At 33.9% G+C, this 18,643-nt stretch overlaps 2 protein-coding genes across 2 annotated transcripts; one reads left to right on the forward strand and one right to left on the reverse strand.

Moving 5' to 3' along the window:
• Positions 1 to 291: 291 nt before the first annotated feature.
• On the forward strand, positions 292 to 3,501 carry LOC107938226 (sugar carrier protein C). Its single transcript, XM_016871319.2, has 4 exons — positions 292 to 763; positions 864 to 1,186; positions 2,174 to 2,803; positions 2,890 to 3,501. Exons 1-4 carry the CDS (start codon positions 622 to 624, stop codon positions 3,367 to 3,369), a joined length of 1,575 nt encoding a protein of 524 aa, XP_016726808.1. The 5' UTR covers positions 292 to 621; the 3' UTR covers positions 3,370 to 3,501.
• Positions 3,502 to 6,801: 3,300 nt separating this feature from the next.
• On the reverse strand, positions 6,802 to 10,288 carry LOC107938230 (vesicle-associated protein 4-2). The gene is made up of 7 exons (XM_016871325.2): positions 9,662 to 10,288; positions 9,141 to 9,211; positions 8,855 to 8,936; positions 8,584 to 8,702; positions 7,638 to 7,715; positions 7,294 to 7,413; positions 6,802 to 7,193 (listed from the first exon to the last, which is right to left on the reverse strand). Exons 1-7 carry the CDS (start codon positions 9,921 to 9,923, stop codon positions 7,134 to 7,136), a joined length of 792 nt encoding a protein of 263 aa, XP_016726814.1. The 5' UTR covers positions 9,924 to 10,288; the 3' UTR covers positions 6,802 to 7,133.
• Between the last annotated feature and the right edge of the window lie 8,355 nt (positions 10,289 to 18,643).

The raw sequence follows: 18,643 nt of genomic DNA on the forward strand, positions 1-18,643 counted from the left end.
CTACAGTGATATGGACGTATCTGAATGCGGAGTGACATCACCTACCATATCAAGTTTGATTAATAAAGTTGTTTTGTAGGGCCATCAAACGGTGGACATTAAAGGAGACTTTATTTCAAAGAGAATATTATAATATAAAATTACTTTATTTCCGTGAAAAATAAATTTCTATCTTTACTGCCACATTTAACTATTACTAATATTAATTAAAGAAAGATTTTAGCAAAGCCATATCTCATGCACGAAACCTAATAAAACATGACTACTCTTTTGGAGATCAAAAAACATATGGAAGAGTCCCAAAACCAAACATCATCAAAGGCAAACCAAATTTAATTAATTTCCATCTTACACTTAAATAAAAACCATTATCGAATAAATTTTAATTAAAAAATAATATCTTATCTTTATGACAGCTCAACCTTTTTTCCTCAAGTATCGTGAAAATTTATTCTTCTCTCTATATAAACCCCTCTCCTCTTCTAACTCCTCTATCTTCTTTCGCTTGGATTGTAGTATTCGCTTCATCTTTTTATTTCTATTCATCGTCTTTCCCCATCTTTATATTTCTCTCTTCATTCCTGCTTTTTAGTTTACGATTGAAGTAAAGAAAGATCGATAATGGCGGGTGGAGGAGTAATTGGCGTCGGCGGCGGCGACAGCAGGAAGCCGTACCCGGGGAACCTTACTCCTTACGTCACTATAACATGTATTGTTGCAGCCATGGGGGGTCTGATTTTCGGTTATGATATTGGGATTTCTGGTAATGTTTCAAAGATTATGATTTGTTTTTCTTGTTTCTTGGATTGGTTCTTGAAATAGAAACTAATGTTTTCTTTTTGTTCAATGTGGAGTTTTAACAGGTGGGGTGACGACTATGACGCCATTCCTTCAAAAGTTCTTCCGAAAAGTGTGGGAGAAGAAGGAAGCTGATAAGTCGACTAACCAATATTGTCAATACGATAGCCAAACCCTGACGATGTTCACATCGTCGCTGTATTTGGCCGCTCTTTTGTCTTCCTTGGTAGCCTCCACCGTCACCCGGAGGCTTGGAAGGAAATTGTCCATGCTCTTTGGTGGTCTACTTTTCTTCGCCGGAGCTCTTATCAATGGATTTGCCAAAGCTGTTTGGATGTTGATTGTTGGTAGAATGTTGCTTGGTTTCGGTGTCGGATTCGCCAATCAGGTAATTTAACCATTATCTACTCCAAAAAAACTTTTGATTTCGATCTTATATATGGATTTGTTTCTCTCTCCTGTTCTCGGTCAGAGATTCGTATGCTTATTGGGTTCTTAATTCTTACTTGTTCCCCTAAGTTTGAGTTTTTGTTTTGTTTCATTGCAAGTTGTTCGTAGAGAACAAAAAAAGAAAGTGCTCTTTGTAAAGAGTGACAAAAAGTTCATTTTTTTAAATTTAGAATTTTGCAGGGTTTTTTTGTCGTGTAACGTGTCCCTTTGTGTTCCTGTTCCTTGAAACCTGAACTTTTTTTTTCCAGATCTGTGTTTTTTTTTCCTTTGTCTTTTGAGATTGTTCTGAGTATTAAAAGATCAGACAAATATTTGGTTTCGAAAATGACAAGAAACCATGCCTTCACAATGCTTGTTTCAGATCCAGATATGAGCTTCTCTATTCCTTTTCACCGTAAAAAAAAACCCTCTATTCTTTTTCTACCTAAAACTGACCAATCTTCTTCAAGCTTTCATCCCTTGAGATCTGAATGTCAGCAATAACTCACCAGTTTGTCGTTAATAATGAAATACAATAAATGGAGTTACTATTGCTTGAAAACAGTGTTTGTTTGTGTTTTATTATTACTGTTCTCTTTTATTTTTCCTCGGTCAAACGTGTCCGGTTTTTCCTTGTCTGACATCTTCTTTTTCCGCTAAAGTTTACTCCAACTTGAAAATTGAAACAATACGTCCTTATTATAATTTAATAAAAATGGTGGTTGCCTTCTTTCTACAAGCGTGACTTCGATGTGTTGAAAAGAAATCAAGTTATAACTTTTTTTTAATCCAATATATTCACATTGACAACTTGACAAAGCTATGTGGTCCCCGAGAATGACAATTTCTACATTACTTCCTTGCCTAACGTTTAATTTTCTAAACTATTCGTAATATTATAAGTTCAATTTCGACTAACTCTTTTCTTTGGGTCTGATTTTTACAGTCAGTGCCCCTCTACCTCTCAGAAATGGCACCCTACAAATATAGAGGAGCATTGAACATTGGGTTCCAATTGTCAATTACAGTTGGTATCCTAATTGCCAACGTGCTGAATTATTTCTTTGCTAAGATCAAAGGAGGGTGGGGATGGCGCCTGAGTTTGGGTGGCGCAATGGTCCCTGCCCTTATCATCACCGTTGGATCCCTAGTTCTACCTGACACACCAAACTCCATGATCGAACGTGGTCAAACCGAGGAAGCCAGAGCCAAACTCAAGAAAATCCGAGGGGTTGATGATGTTGATGAGGAGTTTAAGGACCTAGTCGCTGCCAGTGATGCCTCGAAGCTTGTTGATCACCCTTGGACCAACTTGTTGCAGAGGAAATACAGGCCTCATCTAACCATGGCCATCTTAATTCCTTTCTTCCAACAACTAACCGGCATTAATGTCATTATGTTTTATGCACCTGTATTGTTCAACACAATTGGTTTCGGGGACGATGCTTCCCTCATGTCCGCAGTGATCACCGGTATTGTTAACGTAGGTGCGACATTGGTTTCAATCTATGGTGTTGATAAGTGGGGAAGGAGGTTCCTTTTCCTAGAGGGTGGAGTTCAAATGTTGATTTGCCAGGTACTTGGATTTTTTTTCACATGAAATTTTACACATCGTCAACTAAATTAAGTTGGTGGTACTAAATTTTTTTATGCTTTTTGCAGGCTGTTGTGGCGGCATGCATCGGTGCAAAGTTTGGGGTTAGCGGGAACCCAGGTGACCTTCCCAAATGGTACGCCATTGCTGTGGTACTTTTCATCTGCATTTACGTGGCCGGGTTCGCCTGGTCTTGGGGACCCCTCGGATGGTTGGTGCCTAGTGAAATTTTCCCATTGGAAATCCGATCAGCCGCACAAAGTGTGAACGTGTCGGTGAACATGATCTTCACATTCGCTGTGGCACAAGTGTTCTTATCCATGCTTTGCCACTTGAAATTCGGGCTATTCCTGTTCTTCGCCTTCTTTGTGGTGGTGATGTCGATCTTTGTGTACTACTTCTTGCCTGAGACCAAGGGTATTCCAATCGAAGAGATGAACCAAGTCTGGAGATCTCACTGGTATTGGTCCCGATTCGTCGAAGAAGCTGATTACTCTAATGGAGGTATGGAAATGAGCAAGGGAAACCATGTTCCAAAGAATGTGTAGACTTCACTCCACCAAACTATGGATTAGTTATTTACTTTTCTCCTCGTTTTCATTTTTAGGTTTTGACATTAGTATATACTATTGGTTTTTAATGTTATTGGATCAAATATATATATATATAAATTTCAATCATACAAGTGTCTTGTGCATTGATTTCAACCTGTAATTGAAAAACAGGAATCTCCACAAATGATTTGAGATATTTGATTAGGAATCTCTATCTGGCAATGGATTTGGATTTTAATTAAAATACAAAATAAATAATTTGCAGCTTCATGCACTTATGTAACCCGATGACGGAATGAAAGGTAGCATTGTTCCTCTGAATTTATGACACATGATAAAACCAAAACTAAGGTGATTCAACCATCACCAAAATTACACCACAACCTGATCCATTTTTTTATTTAATTTAAAAATGGATAATGGATTCCCTCTGTTGATAACCAGGAATCTTTAACACACATTTTAGTTAGTGAATTATTTCTCCATTTCTCTACTTATTTTGTATCTTAAAGATTTCACCTGATCTTAAGATAAGCTTTTTCTTTTTAAATTCTAAGCTTTTTTTTTTTAAATAATCACTTTTGTTTAAAATATTACGTTTTAGTTATTTACTAAGTGGTTGCTTTACTGTTAAGATGACCCTCCAAATAGATTTTAAATACCAACTTGGATATCCTATTCTTACATGGTAATCCAAATTAAATTTATTTAATTAAAAATATATTTTCATCCCAACAACTAAACATTCAATTTAACATTTAAAATCTATTTGGATTGTTACATAAAATCACCGGTAGAATAAACACTTCGTAACATTACATAATATTTCAAACACAAATAATTAAAATATAATATGAGAAAAATAAAAGTCACCCTTTAAAAAAAAAAGCCATAGAGTTGTTTTGCTAATTTCGCATCGAAGATAACATGACAATAAACCTTGTATTCAGTGAAAGAAAAATACACTTGCATTTTGTGACAAATTTAGTGTAAGCTGTCCGTGAGATATGTAAAAGGAAAGTAACGTATTGAAGCTAAAATGGTATTGAAGAAATGAAAAGGGAAGATAGGAAAGGAGAATCACATGATTACGTCGTGGTGAGCATTGGGCAATTTTGTTTCCCCCAGTTAAACACCCAAAACCTTACCTTTTCAATACACAATTTTTTGGATAAGATGGGATTTAATTCTTTTGGTTACTTGTGGATAGCCTGTTTCATTTGATGTTGATTATGGGTCTTGGAATCAGCCTTATGCTATGTTGGGCCCGAATAGATGTTCCTAATTGGAAACGTTCACTAATGTCCTAATCCTAAACTTAAAAAACTACCAATCTGTTCCACACATTGCAAACAAAAGGTTTTGCTTAATATGGAAAACAAATTAAAGAAAAAACAACAAAATTTCAAAAAATACAAATTAAGGACGACAGAGACGATCTTCTGGTTGAATCAGCTGATTGATTATGCTTTTGCAGCAACACAAAGCCATTGACTGACAAAAGAGTGAATCACACTCTATTCATTGAATCACCTACATTTCTATACATTTGATTCAGTCTAATAATATTAAACATAAATGAAAACATTTCAAACTTTGTTTTTCAGATTATGGTTTCAGACTTACTCCCCAATTTCTCAACTTTCATCAAAAGAACAACAATCAAGTGCAATTTTGTTCTTTCTATTATTAATTTTTGCCCTGAGCTTTGTAAACCTGTTCTGCTCTTGGGTAAATCAATTTCCTGGATTAAAGACTTGAAGCAAAATCCATCTTCGTAACATACAGAATAAGGAAAGAGCTAAAAAAACTTGACATATAAGAATTTCTTCATCAGTTTCACTGAAAAAAGTATACATCATATATTGTTTTTTTTTTACAAACCAAAACTTTGGCAGTGGAATCGTTAAGAATCACAATTAAGAAAGCGGTCGTGTCTCTGGATTTCATCGTTTCAGACCACATCAACTATGCCATGGGGCATGGACGGCAAAGACTGTTGGGATTGCCAAGCTATAAGATGTAAAACTGGTTGATATCCCGGCAGTACAGAGGTTAGCTTTGGGTCCAGCAATTCAAGTACATCACTCTCTGAAGAGACTCTTCGCTTTGATTTTTATTGTTTTCATTGGATTTGGCCTTGATGTATTGTCTATCATCTGATGAAGCAGCGGTGGGGAAATGGTTTCCCTTGCTGGCGTTAATAGGCTGTAGACTGGAACTCCATTTGGAGCTGCAATCTCTGCGGCCTTCCACTGCAGCTACACTTGCTGCCATGCAAACTCTACTCAAATAACTCATCTTTTACTAGTTTTCTCTGGATTTGTAGCTTATCCTTGATTCTTGCAAGTGTGTTGAAAAGCAAAGATGGGGGAGCCCTCCATTATATATAGAAATCAATGGAAAATTATCAGTTGGCGAGGATGGTGGTTTCGAGGATCCTGTCATTATCAAAACCGCATGTGGCAAAAGTGGCAACCATGGTTTCTGGGCTTTACCACTGGCGGAAACATCTTTTGTTTCTAATTATTGATTGGGGTCATCCAACTCTAAAGGAATTTGTCGGAATTTGTTTTTATTTTATATTATAATTTTTTGCGAGAAACGTGGCAGCCCCTGAGCGGAGCAGGTAATGCTCGATCGACCTTGTGAAGTACAATTGATGAAACGAAAGTATTTTATTTATGAAGATCGGCCTCTCTGTCCTCACCTTATATTCAACCTTCGTATACTGTAAAACCAGGTAATGAACGTTGGAGAAAACGTTGGAGAAAGTAACTGAAAATGGAAGGGAAGATAGGGCCGAATGGCCGCTTATAGGACCATGACAAACAAAATTTCCTGATTCTGATGAAGCCCAACCAACGCCACTTTTATAAGCAATAACGAAAAGGGCAAGAAACAGCAGCAAAGGAGACGCCATCACCTTTTGTACTTTGTGGTGGTGAATATTCCAAAATCAATTATAATACAGTTGATGGGAGATTCATGGCTTTCTATAACAAAGTAACATCCACCCACTCCAATAAACCTAACCATATTTTAATGTCAATCGTCACCATCTATATAACAAACCAAAATTGTCAGCTTCAACCTTTATACTACAAGACCAGTATACAGTTGATGTAGAATTTATGAATCCCCTTTAAACCATCACAGGCTTGGCGTGTTCTGCCGATCCAAGCCAATGGAAAGCCAACAGTTTATCATTCCCCTTCGAGGTTTCAAGTTGTGGGCGCCTTGGCCCAACCCTACCATACAGTACCAGGGACAGCTGGGATCGGTCCCAATAATAGAAACCTTCTGTAATAACTAAAAAACGATTATCTAAATATGTCCATAAACCAAAAGTGTTCATCTTCGATCAACATCATCAGACATATAGTTAGATGAAGCCACCCATTTCACAAAATGTTAAAAAAAAACTTGAAGACAAATTATGCGAACATTATATAACACTTGGAGATCCTTTTAGCGTATTACATCCCATGAACACGAGTTTTATTCCCTTAGGGGGGGCGACAAAATCACATTTATCTACAAAGCTGATGGTAACTAGCTGAGTTTCCAATTACAGAAAAGTCAAGCTCACGTTTGTACAACAATAGATTACGAGTTTCCTCATCATTCATCCTAAGTACCAAGATGACACCCTTTTAAGGTTAACATTAAAAGATTTGACGGGTATATATGCACGAGATGATCATTATATCAGATTTCAATCACATGATATAAAGCAAATTATGAGAATTGCCACTTTAAGCTGAGTCTACTCCTTCAACCTGCTGTCGAGCTAGGTATCTCTCCCTTCGTTCTTTCTACAAAATAGAAATTGACAGTCTTTTAAGTAATGCATGCCACACAAGTAAATCATCTATAAGCATAATTGACATCAGATGGTTATAAGAAAACTATTACCCATTCATCTATGACGAGTCCTTCCCCAATGATCCTTGGACCTGAATCCTCTGGAGGCTTTTTGCGTGCCTCCAGCGCAGCATCAGCCTCATCTAATTGACACTTCAATTTTTCCAGAGCCTGTCACGAGGCACAAACCCATAAATATTTCGCTAATTATGTGTTCTTCAGTTTTTTTTTTTTTGGAGGGCTATTAGTTTCCTACAGTATTGATACTTTTGTAAAGATTTTAAGCATCAGCATTGTGGAAATTGTTGATATGCAAATGTCTAAAAGCAGAAGCAAAAGTGAATGAAGGCAGATATAGTTTGTGGAAACGGGAGTAACAAGCTAATGGTACTTACAGGACAAGGACGCTCAGGATCTAGGAAAACAACCCGTAGTATTTGTTCTATTGCAACTTGATCCTTCTGCTCATCAAACTGCAAAAACCAGGCACCTAAGATTAATTACTCGACAAAATTAAAAATATCCAACCACAAGAGGAAGGAATACAGATAGGTAGAGAAGCAATCGATCAATAGTATAGATGGTGAAATTTACAATTGTGCATCACGCAATGGCAGAAAGACAACCCAAAATATTATTGAAAAACCGTGCATGCCTCTTTCAAAATTGGCCCAAGATCAGCTTGGAGGAAAAAAAAAAAATTCTCATCCCATCAAGCATGCACATAAGCAGCCTTCAAAAGGCCATTTACAGCAACACCAGGCCATCTTGATGACAAAAATGAAAAAAAGAAAAAATCTGGCTCCAAAGTGCCCCAAAGTGCAGTAGTTTCTTTATGCAGCAGGCACATATCCAGGGGTGGGACTCCCTTCCATTACTTATTTGTCCATTAATTTTCAACACACGAGCACCATTTACATGTATAGGATCTGCCTATGAAGGGTGAAAGGCATACTTATGAAAAGTGGTTAAAAAGTTCAATTGGAAAGTAATGGACAAAAAAACTAATAGAGGAGATCTTAACCCCAAGTCAATAAAAGAACAATGGGTATAGAAATTTGTTCCAGAATGACATTTTATGCTTCAAATTATAAAGCTTTGGAAATAAAAGAATCCAATCTATAGTACTGCAATATTTGTGAGGACATAAGCTACTTATCTGAGAGAAATTTAAGTATCAACCACATAAACTAAATATTATTTGCATCAACAATACAGAATATTACTTCATTTTTTCATCATAAACTCCCCAGCATCTAAACATCCTCAAATTATAAAGTCTTAATTTTTGTTATCCATGTGAACCACACAAAAATGCAGTTTTATGGGAGTTCTACTAACCAGCTCAGGTATGTAGTCCATTGGACCTTTCACCTTAAGACTCATAATTTTAAACTTAACCCTGCTCTTTTGATCCATCTGTTTTTCATTGTTCTCAGGAGGCTCCACGAACTTGAAGACTAGTAAATCCATTCAAAAACAGAAATAGAAATTCATAAGAATGTTTCAAAAGATAAAGAAAAATAAACAAAACAAATATGTCTGCCCAGTGCCAAAGCATGATAAAAACCAGAAGTGAAGGGTATGCATAAGCGTGCAAAAAAACATTTACCCGTTGCTATGATGCTCTCGCCGGGGGCTAGAATGGCACCCGGAGGGCGCATGAAACAGCTCTTTGGTGCAGTTGTTTGAAACTAAACCAACAAAAACAAAAGGACTCATTATGAAATTCATCAAAGCAGTGGGTATAGTATAAAACATTTAACAAAAATATACTTGCTCGTTGTTTTCAGTTCTGTCTCTAACTTACAAATCACTAACATACCAAATAAGGACAATGATGAAAACAAAAACAACAAAGGGAATCAGAAATGTTTCAAAAGTATAATAACGTGTACCTTGAAAGCTGTATATGACTTGCTTGTGTTTTTTATCCTGACTGCGCTCCTCACCTGTTTGCCAGGTTCATCTTGGAAAAACAAACCAAAATATACAATTAAGAATAAGAAAATTGTAATCTGAATGGGTTAAAATTTTAAATAGTATATAATAATGGCTTTTAAATTCACAATCTTCAAATTCGGATGCACTTCTTTAGAAATAAATCAAAAAGAAAAATTCCCAAATTAAGTCAAAATATCCTTATTTTTAGTGGTTCTCATTTCAAAGTTAAATTTGCTTAGTTACAAGTAAAAGGGGTGAAAAAAACTGAAGCAAAACTTCAAAATTATACTCTGCCTTTTATCAGCTACTTTAATTAACAATCTTAAATTTTAGTTGACTTCACTGTCAATTTCCTAAAATAAGGATCATAGTTTTTGCTTTAGCTTTTTGATCAAACAAATGGAAAATCCAAAATCTTATAAGATATAATTTTTGAAGGTCTGGAAAGATAATTTTTTAAAAGGGAAGTACATACATGGAAAATATAGCTTATTAGCTGGATCAAGTTTGAGCCGACGCCGAGTCGGCAAAAGCGACTTTGCAACGGAGGAAACCGAAATGGCAGAGCCGTGATGATTCGATCCTTCGACATGAGGTTGAGTTTGAACGTATAGATTAGACGCTGAGGAAGAAGACGGCGTCGTTCTGGTATTATTCCCGGTTTGGCGAAAAGGCAGCTTAAAAATTCCCCAAACTTTGCCATCGGACGGTGACTTTTGCTCGGTATCTATCGCCATCTCTCTCACAAGCACATGCACGGCACCGTGTGCCGCGTCGCGAAGATTCTAAAACCGAAAAACCTTTGCTGGAATTTGAACCGAGGAACTCTTGAAAAGGAAAACGAAAAGAGAGAGAAAGAGAGAGAGCGCGTCGGATTTCAGGGCAAGAATTTTACTGTATTTGATTTGTAAGCTTTTGAAGTCCGTTTTCCCCATCTTTGGCTTTTTCTCACCTTTACGAAGTTTTACCTTTTGGTGCATGATTAGCGGGGAGTCGAGGAAGATCAATAAAGCTTTTAGAAAACGACACCGTCTCCTGAACGCATGTTTCTCACGGTTGTTTCCTTTTTACCGCTTTTTAAGCTTTTAGAACCACAACGTTGCTTCTTAGTAATTTTCTTTCTAATCATTTGGCTGGTAGCAGCGGCAAATTTTAATTTATTTTAGATCAACGTAAGAAACGGAGTTTGGGTGAGTTGACCTGAGGTGACAAGTAAAAAAGGGGCAGGTGGGATTTTTTTATTGACGCATTTAGATTTTGGATTTGGTTTAACGTCATAGTTAAATGGGATTAGTTTGGTTAATGACAAATTTATTTAGTGATTAGCATACATCACTTTTGAATGATTTGATTTTTGAGAGATACAACTGAGGCTGACTGAACCCTGCTATAATTAAAATTAATTATGCAGTAGTTATGATCGATGGATTGGTTCTTTTTAATAACTAATTTGATTCACCCCTTTCTTTTTTTGTGTGTAAAACCTAAAAAATTAGGAACAAAGATAATGTAATGATCGGGGATTCAATTTGGTGGTTGCGATGCGACATGCAACTTGCGAGTTGACTTAGCGACCCGAATTGAGTTAGTGACGGCCCTGTTCCTTGCCGTGATTGGGCCACCTACCCCCCTTAATCCATTATGCAGAGTAAATAAAAAACACAAGTAACACATGGAAATGAAAATTCACATCTAAAATTTTGATACCGCCAAAATCAAGGTAGACCGAAACTCAAACGAAATCCTTATAGAGCTTGATGACCACATACAATCGTGCAATGTTGATTGAAACCCAACCGCAATATAGGCAGACGGGGGAATCCGATGCCCAACTGGCATAAAGGGGATTAAAATGATGGTCAAAAAGAATTTTACTCTACCTTAATTCAAACAAAGTGAGTCACTTCGAAATTCTTCAAAATTTTCCTTGAGAGATAAAGACTTGTTTTTTTTTTTTTAAGAAATAAAGTTTTTGTTTGGAATATAAATCAAATTGATTTTTTTTTTAATCACACTCTCATTTTTAAACTATATTTATTACAGTGTGATTATTGAATGTAAAGGGAATCTTTGTTGAATTTCAACCAGACAGGCTTCTTCAAGAAACAAAGCTCGACTTTTGTCTTCTTCTTCAGACTTTGTAGGATTGGATATTAATAGGGTTTGATACAGGCTTACATGTAGTGGTAAGTGTGAAGCTAAACTCTATGGCTATTTTCAAACAAAGCAGTATCACGACTAGAGTTATATTGTATTTGCAAGCCTTGATATTATGAGATGCAACTAGTTCTGATGGACTCTTGTACAACGTAAGTACGTATAAAATGCAGATGGATCATGGTCATAGCTTTATCCGAGGATAGGGATACAAAACAATAGGTCCGGCAATTGATATAGGCTAAAGCCATGTATCCTACTTTCCTCCACAGTGTTTTGATTTTTTTAGACGATATTGAGACGTAGGATCACACAGTTTGAATTTATATTAATTGTCTAATAAAAATTTTAGCAACTGTTCTATACAAATTAAGGCAAGTTTTGATTTTTTTTCTTTTTCTTTTTTTTTGATATCTAATAATCGTACGAGCTTTAATTAAATCTACATTAAAGTTGAACTGAATCTCTAAACAAAGAGCAAAGCTCTTCTAACATTTTATTTTTTTTACAAGACTTACTTAAAAAGAAAATCAAAATTTTTACTACTTCTTTGAAAAAGTTTTAATTTTATAAAGTAGAATTAAATTCTACCGAATTTAACATATTTCATAAATGTTTCTATTAAATTATATATTTATCATTAATAAATTAAATCAATTGTGCTTAACTCATAACATGCAAAGGCATCACTAAGGATAGCATACGCCTCAACCCTTCTTGGTTTTGTAAAATTACCTTTCAAATCCTTAAAATTTGTAAACTTTTAGTTAATAAAATAGTAAAAATTGTGTTTTGGCACTCCCCAAAAGTAAGAATTCAATTCCAGCCCCTAATATAAAATTTATAATTTCACCCTACCAACATGCATATTATTGATACAAAGTACAGTAAAGGAAAAGAACGAAGAGGAGATTGTGGTGAATTGAAGGAGGCGATTCTGTAACGCCCCCTTACCCGAGACCATCGCCGGAGTCGAGCACGAGGCATTACTAAACTTATTTGAGCACTTAAACAAATTCGGACAAGCTGTCCAACTGCGTCATAGTTGCTTAAAAATTCATATCTTGAGTTTCGAAACTCGAAATCAAATTCTATAAATTTTTCCTTAAACTAGACTCATATATATATCTACTAATTTTTTTTTTAATTTTTGGTCGGGCCAATTAGTACAGTTTATTAGTTAAAGTCTCCCCTGTTTTAGGGTTCGAGTACTCTGACCTTTGTGTATTACGAATCAGATATCTCCCTGTACAGAGTTTCAATGACTATGCCGTTTGTGTCTAATAAAACTAGACTCAATAAGGAATCTATACATATAAAGCATAACTTCTAATTATCATTGTACAATTTATGGTGAATTTCCAAAGTCAGAATAGGGGATCCAGAAATTGCTCTGGCCCTGTTTCACAAAAATTTAAACTTCTCATAAAATATAACTCATATACCTATTTTGTTCCATCCATATGAAAATAGACTAATAATTCTTCAATTCCATATTTTATTCATCATCTAATTGTATCTCTACTATTTTTAATGATTTTTCAAACTCACATCACTGCTGCTGTCTGGATCTATTTTATGGTAAATTTTGCCTATTTCATGGTTTCCATGGATTAGCTAGCAATTTAGCATATATAACACCAAATATGATCATGATTAGCCATTCCAATGGCTAATCATTACCAAACATTTCCATACCACTCAACATCCATATCATAAGACCATATATACAAAATGATTATAATGCTATACATGTCATACTCAAAATATACAAGCCATTACGCCAAGATGGTATACGGATAGTGTGAGTGGGCCTCCGACCGTTCCCGATTTCCGAGCTGGCTTATCAAAACTACAAGGAATGAAAAGGAGGGAGTAAGCATAAATGCTTAGTAAGTCCATATGAAATTAATAAGCAATTACCAACATGCTTTTAAGATAAAACACCACAATTATACAATTATACATACTCAGCTTAAACTGTTTTATCGAGATACATTTACTAAATAATTTATTTCTGGAGCTACGGAACTTCAAATTAAGTTCCGTTAATTTTCCTTGAAACTAGATTCATATACCTTTCTGCCATAAAATTTCCAGAATTTTTGGTTTAGCCATTTAGTACAGTTTATTCATTAAAGTTTCCCCTGTTTCGCTGTCCAACAGTTCTGATCTCTCTTCACTAAAATTATTTATCTCATAATTCGGGACTTGGATGATGTTCCCGTCTATCCCTCTTGAAAATAGACTCGATAAGGATTTTAAATATATAAATTAAAACTCATAATTATTTTTGTACAATTTCTAATGATTTTCTAAAATCAGAACAGGGAATCTCGAATCATTCAAACTCTGTCTCACAACAATTTAAATATCTTATAACATAAAATCCAATTGCATGCACCGTTTCCTCTATATGAAACTAAACTCATCAGGCTTTAATCTCATATTTATTCAGCCCTTAACTCAATTTCCACAATTTATGGTGAATTTCAAAATATACACTACTGCAGTAACCCAAAACTGGCAAGGCCATATTTATTCATTCACCACTATTATTCACTAAATCCATACAATATCATTTCATCCATCATGGTAAGAACACATAATTATGCTTCATAAGCATAGATCCATAATCTCAATGTCATCAAGTATCAAGAACTTATTCCAAATCGTGTCATTTTCATAGTATTCACCAATTCTTAATCTTTTCGGGCCATTTTATATTTTCGTTCATAATCAAATTAGGGAACGATTACGGAATTGAGTACCTCATTATCACAATGCCATAGTAAAACTATGGTCTTGCACATAGTCATATATCACATACCGAGGCCATAGCCCAGCTGTGGTCTTACACGGATCACATATCACACTGATGCCATATCCCAGATATGGTCTTATATAGTAGCACATATCACACCGATGCCATATCCCGGATATGGTCTTATACGGAAGCACATATCACATTTCTCCGAAGCCATAACCCAGCTATGGTCTTATATAGAAATTACATTTCACATGCTGCCATGGTCCAACCATGGTCTTTTCCGTCAATTCGTCTTAGCCACTGAATGAAAGTACTCAAGTCCGTTGTTCCATTTAATTTGTACTTTTATTTAAATATCATTTTACAATTATCACAGTTTAATGACATTTTATATGCAATAATATACTATATCATTCATGAAATTTTCATTTCAAAACATTAAATTACACATTGCATTATTAAAAATCATATGAACTTACCTCGATATAAAATATTAGCAATCGAGCTTATTCCTCGTAAACTTTATTTTTCCCTCGATCACGACTTGAATCTCGTTTCTCTTGATCTATAATATAAATTATTTCTACTCGTTAGCATTTATTTGATTTCTATTTCACTTCACAATTAATGCTGTTCAAATTTCGAAATTGCACTTTTACCCCAAAATTTACAGTTTTTACAATTGAGTCCCTACTCAATTCACCCATAAATTGAACTAATTTTTCTCAATTAACACTTTATTTTATCATTATAAACTATTTCACAATCTTTGATATTCTGAATTTCAACACCAACATCTAATTCACAATTGTTTTCACAATTAGGTCCTAAATACCATTTTCTATCAAAATGACTTAATAAAACAACCTTAATATGAAATTAGAACTTCAATTTCATAATAATTCATCATAAACTGCCCTTACTCAGCCAGGGGAACTTCCAATTTCATCCACCAAATCAAAAACTAATGAATTAGATGATTGGACCTAATTGTAAAAGTTACAAAAACATAAAAATTACTAAGAAAAAGTAAAAATTGAACTTACATGGTGCAAAAATATGAAAAACCAGCATAGGAGACCTGCTACGGCGTTTCTGGCTGAGAAAGATGAAGAAATGTCTAGATTTTTCAATTACATCATTATTTAATTACTAACTTTTATGCTATTTCTAATTTTGTCCCTTGTTCACATTGTTTTCTTGCTTATTTCATACCCAAACCGTCCAGCCATTAACCTTTGGGTCTAATTGCTCTTTAAATCCATCTTTTTAAATACTTAATCTATTTAATCACATCTTAAAAATTTTGCACTTAGTTCAATTTAGTCCTTTTCACCTAATTAATTACCGAAACCTTAAAATTTCTTGACGAAACTTTAATACTAACTTATTTACACTCCATAAATATTTCTAAAAATATTTATGGCTCGGTTTATGAATTCTAGGTCTCGATACCTCGTTTTTATTCCGTTTTATCTACAACTTCCTATACTACATAATTTCATTTAATATCTAAATGACCAAAATGCCCTTACTACTAAACTTTCCAAAAATTCCATCCATGTCCAATTTTTGTCCATAGACTTACAAATTGGTCAAATTGCTCTGCAAGGACCTCTAATTAATAATCTAATTCAATTTTATGCAAAATGCTTCTAGAACATAAGTTTTGCAATTTATTCAATTTAGTTCCTAATTTCAAATTAAGCACTTTATGCATAGAATTTCTTCACGAAATTTTCACACAATCATGCAATCATATCATAGACCTCAAAATAATTATAAAAAAATTCTTTCTATCTCAGATTTGTGGTCTCGAAACCACTATTCCGACTAGGCCCAAAATCAGGATATTACAGATTCACCTAAATAATTTGAGAGCTGAAGAAAGACAAGCTAACAAAGAGAAGATTATGGGTGCAAGGTAGGCTTGGTTGTAGAGAGAAAGTACTCAAGGATTGCTCAACGAGAGAAAGATCTTTTCTCATGGTTTGGGAAGGCGTTTATAAGAGAGAACCTCTTGTTTGTTTGTATGACATAAGGAGTTAATTATCATTATGGAGTACATGAAAACATGCACAATGGGACCTATTCTATTATTCTTTCAAGCAGTACAAAGTTGTTACGTCTCAATAGTCCCCAAAAAAGTATTCACACTTAAAGGAGTGTTCACATTGAAAAGTGGGTTTTTTTACCATAATAAGTGGGTGGTTGCACACAAGAGGATGTCACTTCTGTCTATGGACAATTTTGTGGTGGGTGACTAATTCAGAAGGTCGAACAATCAAAGACAACTCAATGAATGGAAGGTGAGGAATTGTTCTTAAGTACCTCTAAATGTGTCATGTGTCTAGTCCAAATAGTAGTATAGCACATGTATAACTTTTATGACACTGGAGCGAGAAGACTCTAGAGCTCCCCTTTAACATATGCTGGATCTTTTCTTGGGCAGTTTTTTTGTTTTGGTTTGGATTATTGTTGATTTCATTTGGGTTTTCGTTTATTTTGGTTTTCTTAGTCTGTTTTGTTTTTGGGCTTGTTTTTTAATCTTCTGTTTTATTTACTTTTGGATTTGTTTTTCCGCCCTGTTTTGAATAAAATCTAATGATTATTTTTCAAAAAAAAAAAGTAATGTATGCATTGAAAACCACCTTTTTAATTAAATAATTAAATCAAATCAGCATAATTGACATGATTTATTTATTTTTTTACGCTGCCAATGAAATTTAAATCATTTAAAATTAAATATGTGACACGTAGCATTTTAAAATGTAATAAAATGATAAAAAAATATATATTTTTTAAGAAACATAATGTATAACAATGTTTGAAACCTGTCTATGAAATTAAAAACTTTCCCTATTAATATATTAAATACTAACCAAAAGTTAATAAACATAAACTTTGATATTAAGTTAAATCAAGGTAAATCACATTAAAAAAAAAACAAGTCAATTTGCATTTTAAAGGGCAAGTTGGTATTTCTATTAAAAATTACATTTATTTCTACTCTTAAGTGATGATGTATTATTGTCTACTTCCTTGAATTGGTCTATCCACATTACAATTTTCATCTATTTCATTGTTCATTAAAAAATTCATTCATTTTTTCAGTTAAAAATTCCCTCTATTTTTTTGAATTAGTCCCTCCATGTTAACTTGAGGTATACATGGCACACCAAGTATCACTATCTTGTTGTTGCGTTAGCTTCGTCAAAGCTTAACAATAAATAAGAATGAAAATTTTAACAAAATAACCAATTTCCTCTTTAACCTAACATACAAATATTAGTTTGCCCTTTTTTTTAGAGGGATAAAATGCAACCTAACTCGTGCTATGGGGCTAGCATGGTACTTTCCTAATATTGTGCGGAGTTAACATGAAATTATACTGCATTGCATTCATCTATATTAATATTATTTTTTTATTTTTAATAATTTTATATGTTTTTTATTTATTGAATTTTTTATAATCATCTTAACATTATTTTAATGTTTACATTAGAGTAGTATTATATATTTAGTATAGGTTTATTTTTTTAATGTGTTCTAAATTACATAATGTATAAAAATAATATAATATAAAGTATTATAAACTTAAAAATGTGACGGGCTAGGTTAGCTTCAAGTCTTGAATGCTCAAGCCCAAGTCCAATCCATATTTTAAACGGGTCTAATTTTTTTGCCGAAGCCAATTTTTCGGGCCTAATATTGTTATTCAAACTGTAATACCCCGAAAATTTTTACAGTAAAATATTATCCGTGATATAGTAAAATAAGGAAATAAAGTGACAAAAAAGGAATTTTTGAGTGATGTCAATATTGAGAAGTATATTATGATATATTAATTCAAGAAATGACTAAATTGCAAAGATGAGAAAAGTATTGTTGCACAAGAGTAAATACTCAAAATTTAAGGGGTTGAAGTGTAAATATAAAAAAGTTAAAGGACTAATGGTGCAAATATTTTAAGGGTGGAACGATCTAGAAACCAAGAAAAATTGATGAATTATGACCAAATTGAATAGGTAAAAAATTATGAGGGACTAAATCGCAATTTTACCAAATTAAGTGATGACTCAAGGATGGAATTCTAAAAGATCATGAAGGGCAAAATGGTCAATTAGTAAGAGATAGAATTCTAGAATGTAATGATTATGTTGATGATATTTTAAATTAATTAATTAGATAAATATTATTTTATTAATATTTTATGAGATGTTTATTATTACTATATTATTATTTATTTAGTATAAAAGGAAGGAAAGATGAAGAATTATCAACACATTTCCTTTCCCATGCAAACTAACGTAAGATAAGAAGAAGAAAAGAAGTTTGCTTTCTTTACAATTTAGTCCTTCCACCAAAAATTTATTATTTTCACCTAAAAATTGAAAGAATTTCCATAGCCATCAAGAGAGAAAGATAGCAAGGAGATAATGGGGAGCAAGAATATCAAGTTGGATTCAAGAAATCGAAGCTGGAGGAGAGAGAAAAATCAAGTTAAAGATTGAAGTCAATAAGAAAAGG

The sequence above is a fragment of the Gossypium hirsutum genome, chromosome A05 (genome assembly GCF_007990345.1).
Source record: "Gossypium hirsutum isolate 1008001.06 chromosome A05, Gossypium_hirsutum_v2.1, whole genome shotgun sequence".
Taxonomy (NCBI): Eukaryota; Viridiplantae; Streptophyta; class Magnoliopsida; order Malvales; family Malvaceae; genus Gossypium; species Gossypium hirsutum.

What these genes read in the sequence shown, in the direction of transcription:
- LOC107938226 (XM_016871319.2), top strand. Translation starts at nt 622, where the DNA reads ATGGCGGGTGGAGGAGTAATTGGCGTCGGCGGCGGCGACAGCAGGAAG. An exon ending in GTGTCGGATTCGCCAATCAG is followed by an intron (nt 1,187 to 2,173) that starts GTAATTTAACCA and finishes TGATTTTTACAG; the next exon opens with TCAGTGCCCCTCTACCTCTC. An exon ending in TTCAAATGTTGATTTGCCAG is followed by an intron (nt 2,804 to 2,889) that starts GTACTTGGATTT and finishes TGCTTTTTGCAG; the next exon opens with GCTGTTGTGGCGGCATGCAT.
- LOC107938230 (XM_016871325.2), bottom strand. Translation starts at nt 9,923, where the DNA reads ATGGCGATAGATACCGAGCAAAAGTCACCGTCCGATGGCAAAGTTTGG. An exon ending in TAATAAGCTATATTTTCCAT is followed by an intron (nt 9,212 to 9,661) that starts GTATGTACTTCC and finishes TGTTTTTCCAAG; the next exon opens with ATGAACCTGGCAAACAGGTG. An exon ending in TGGACTACATACCTGAGCTG is followed by an intron (nt 7,716 to 8,583) that starts GTTAGTAGAACT and finishes TGGTTTTTGCAG; the next exon opens with TTTGATGAGCAGAAGGATCA.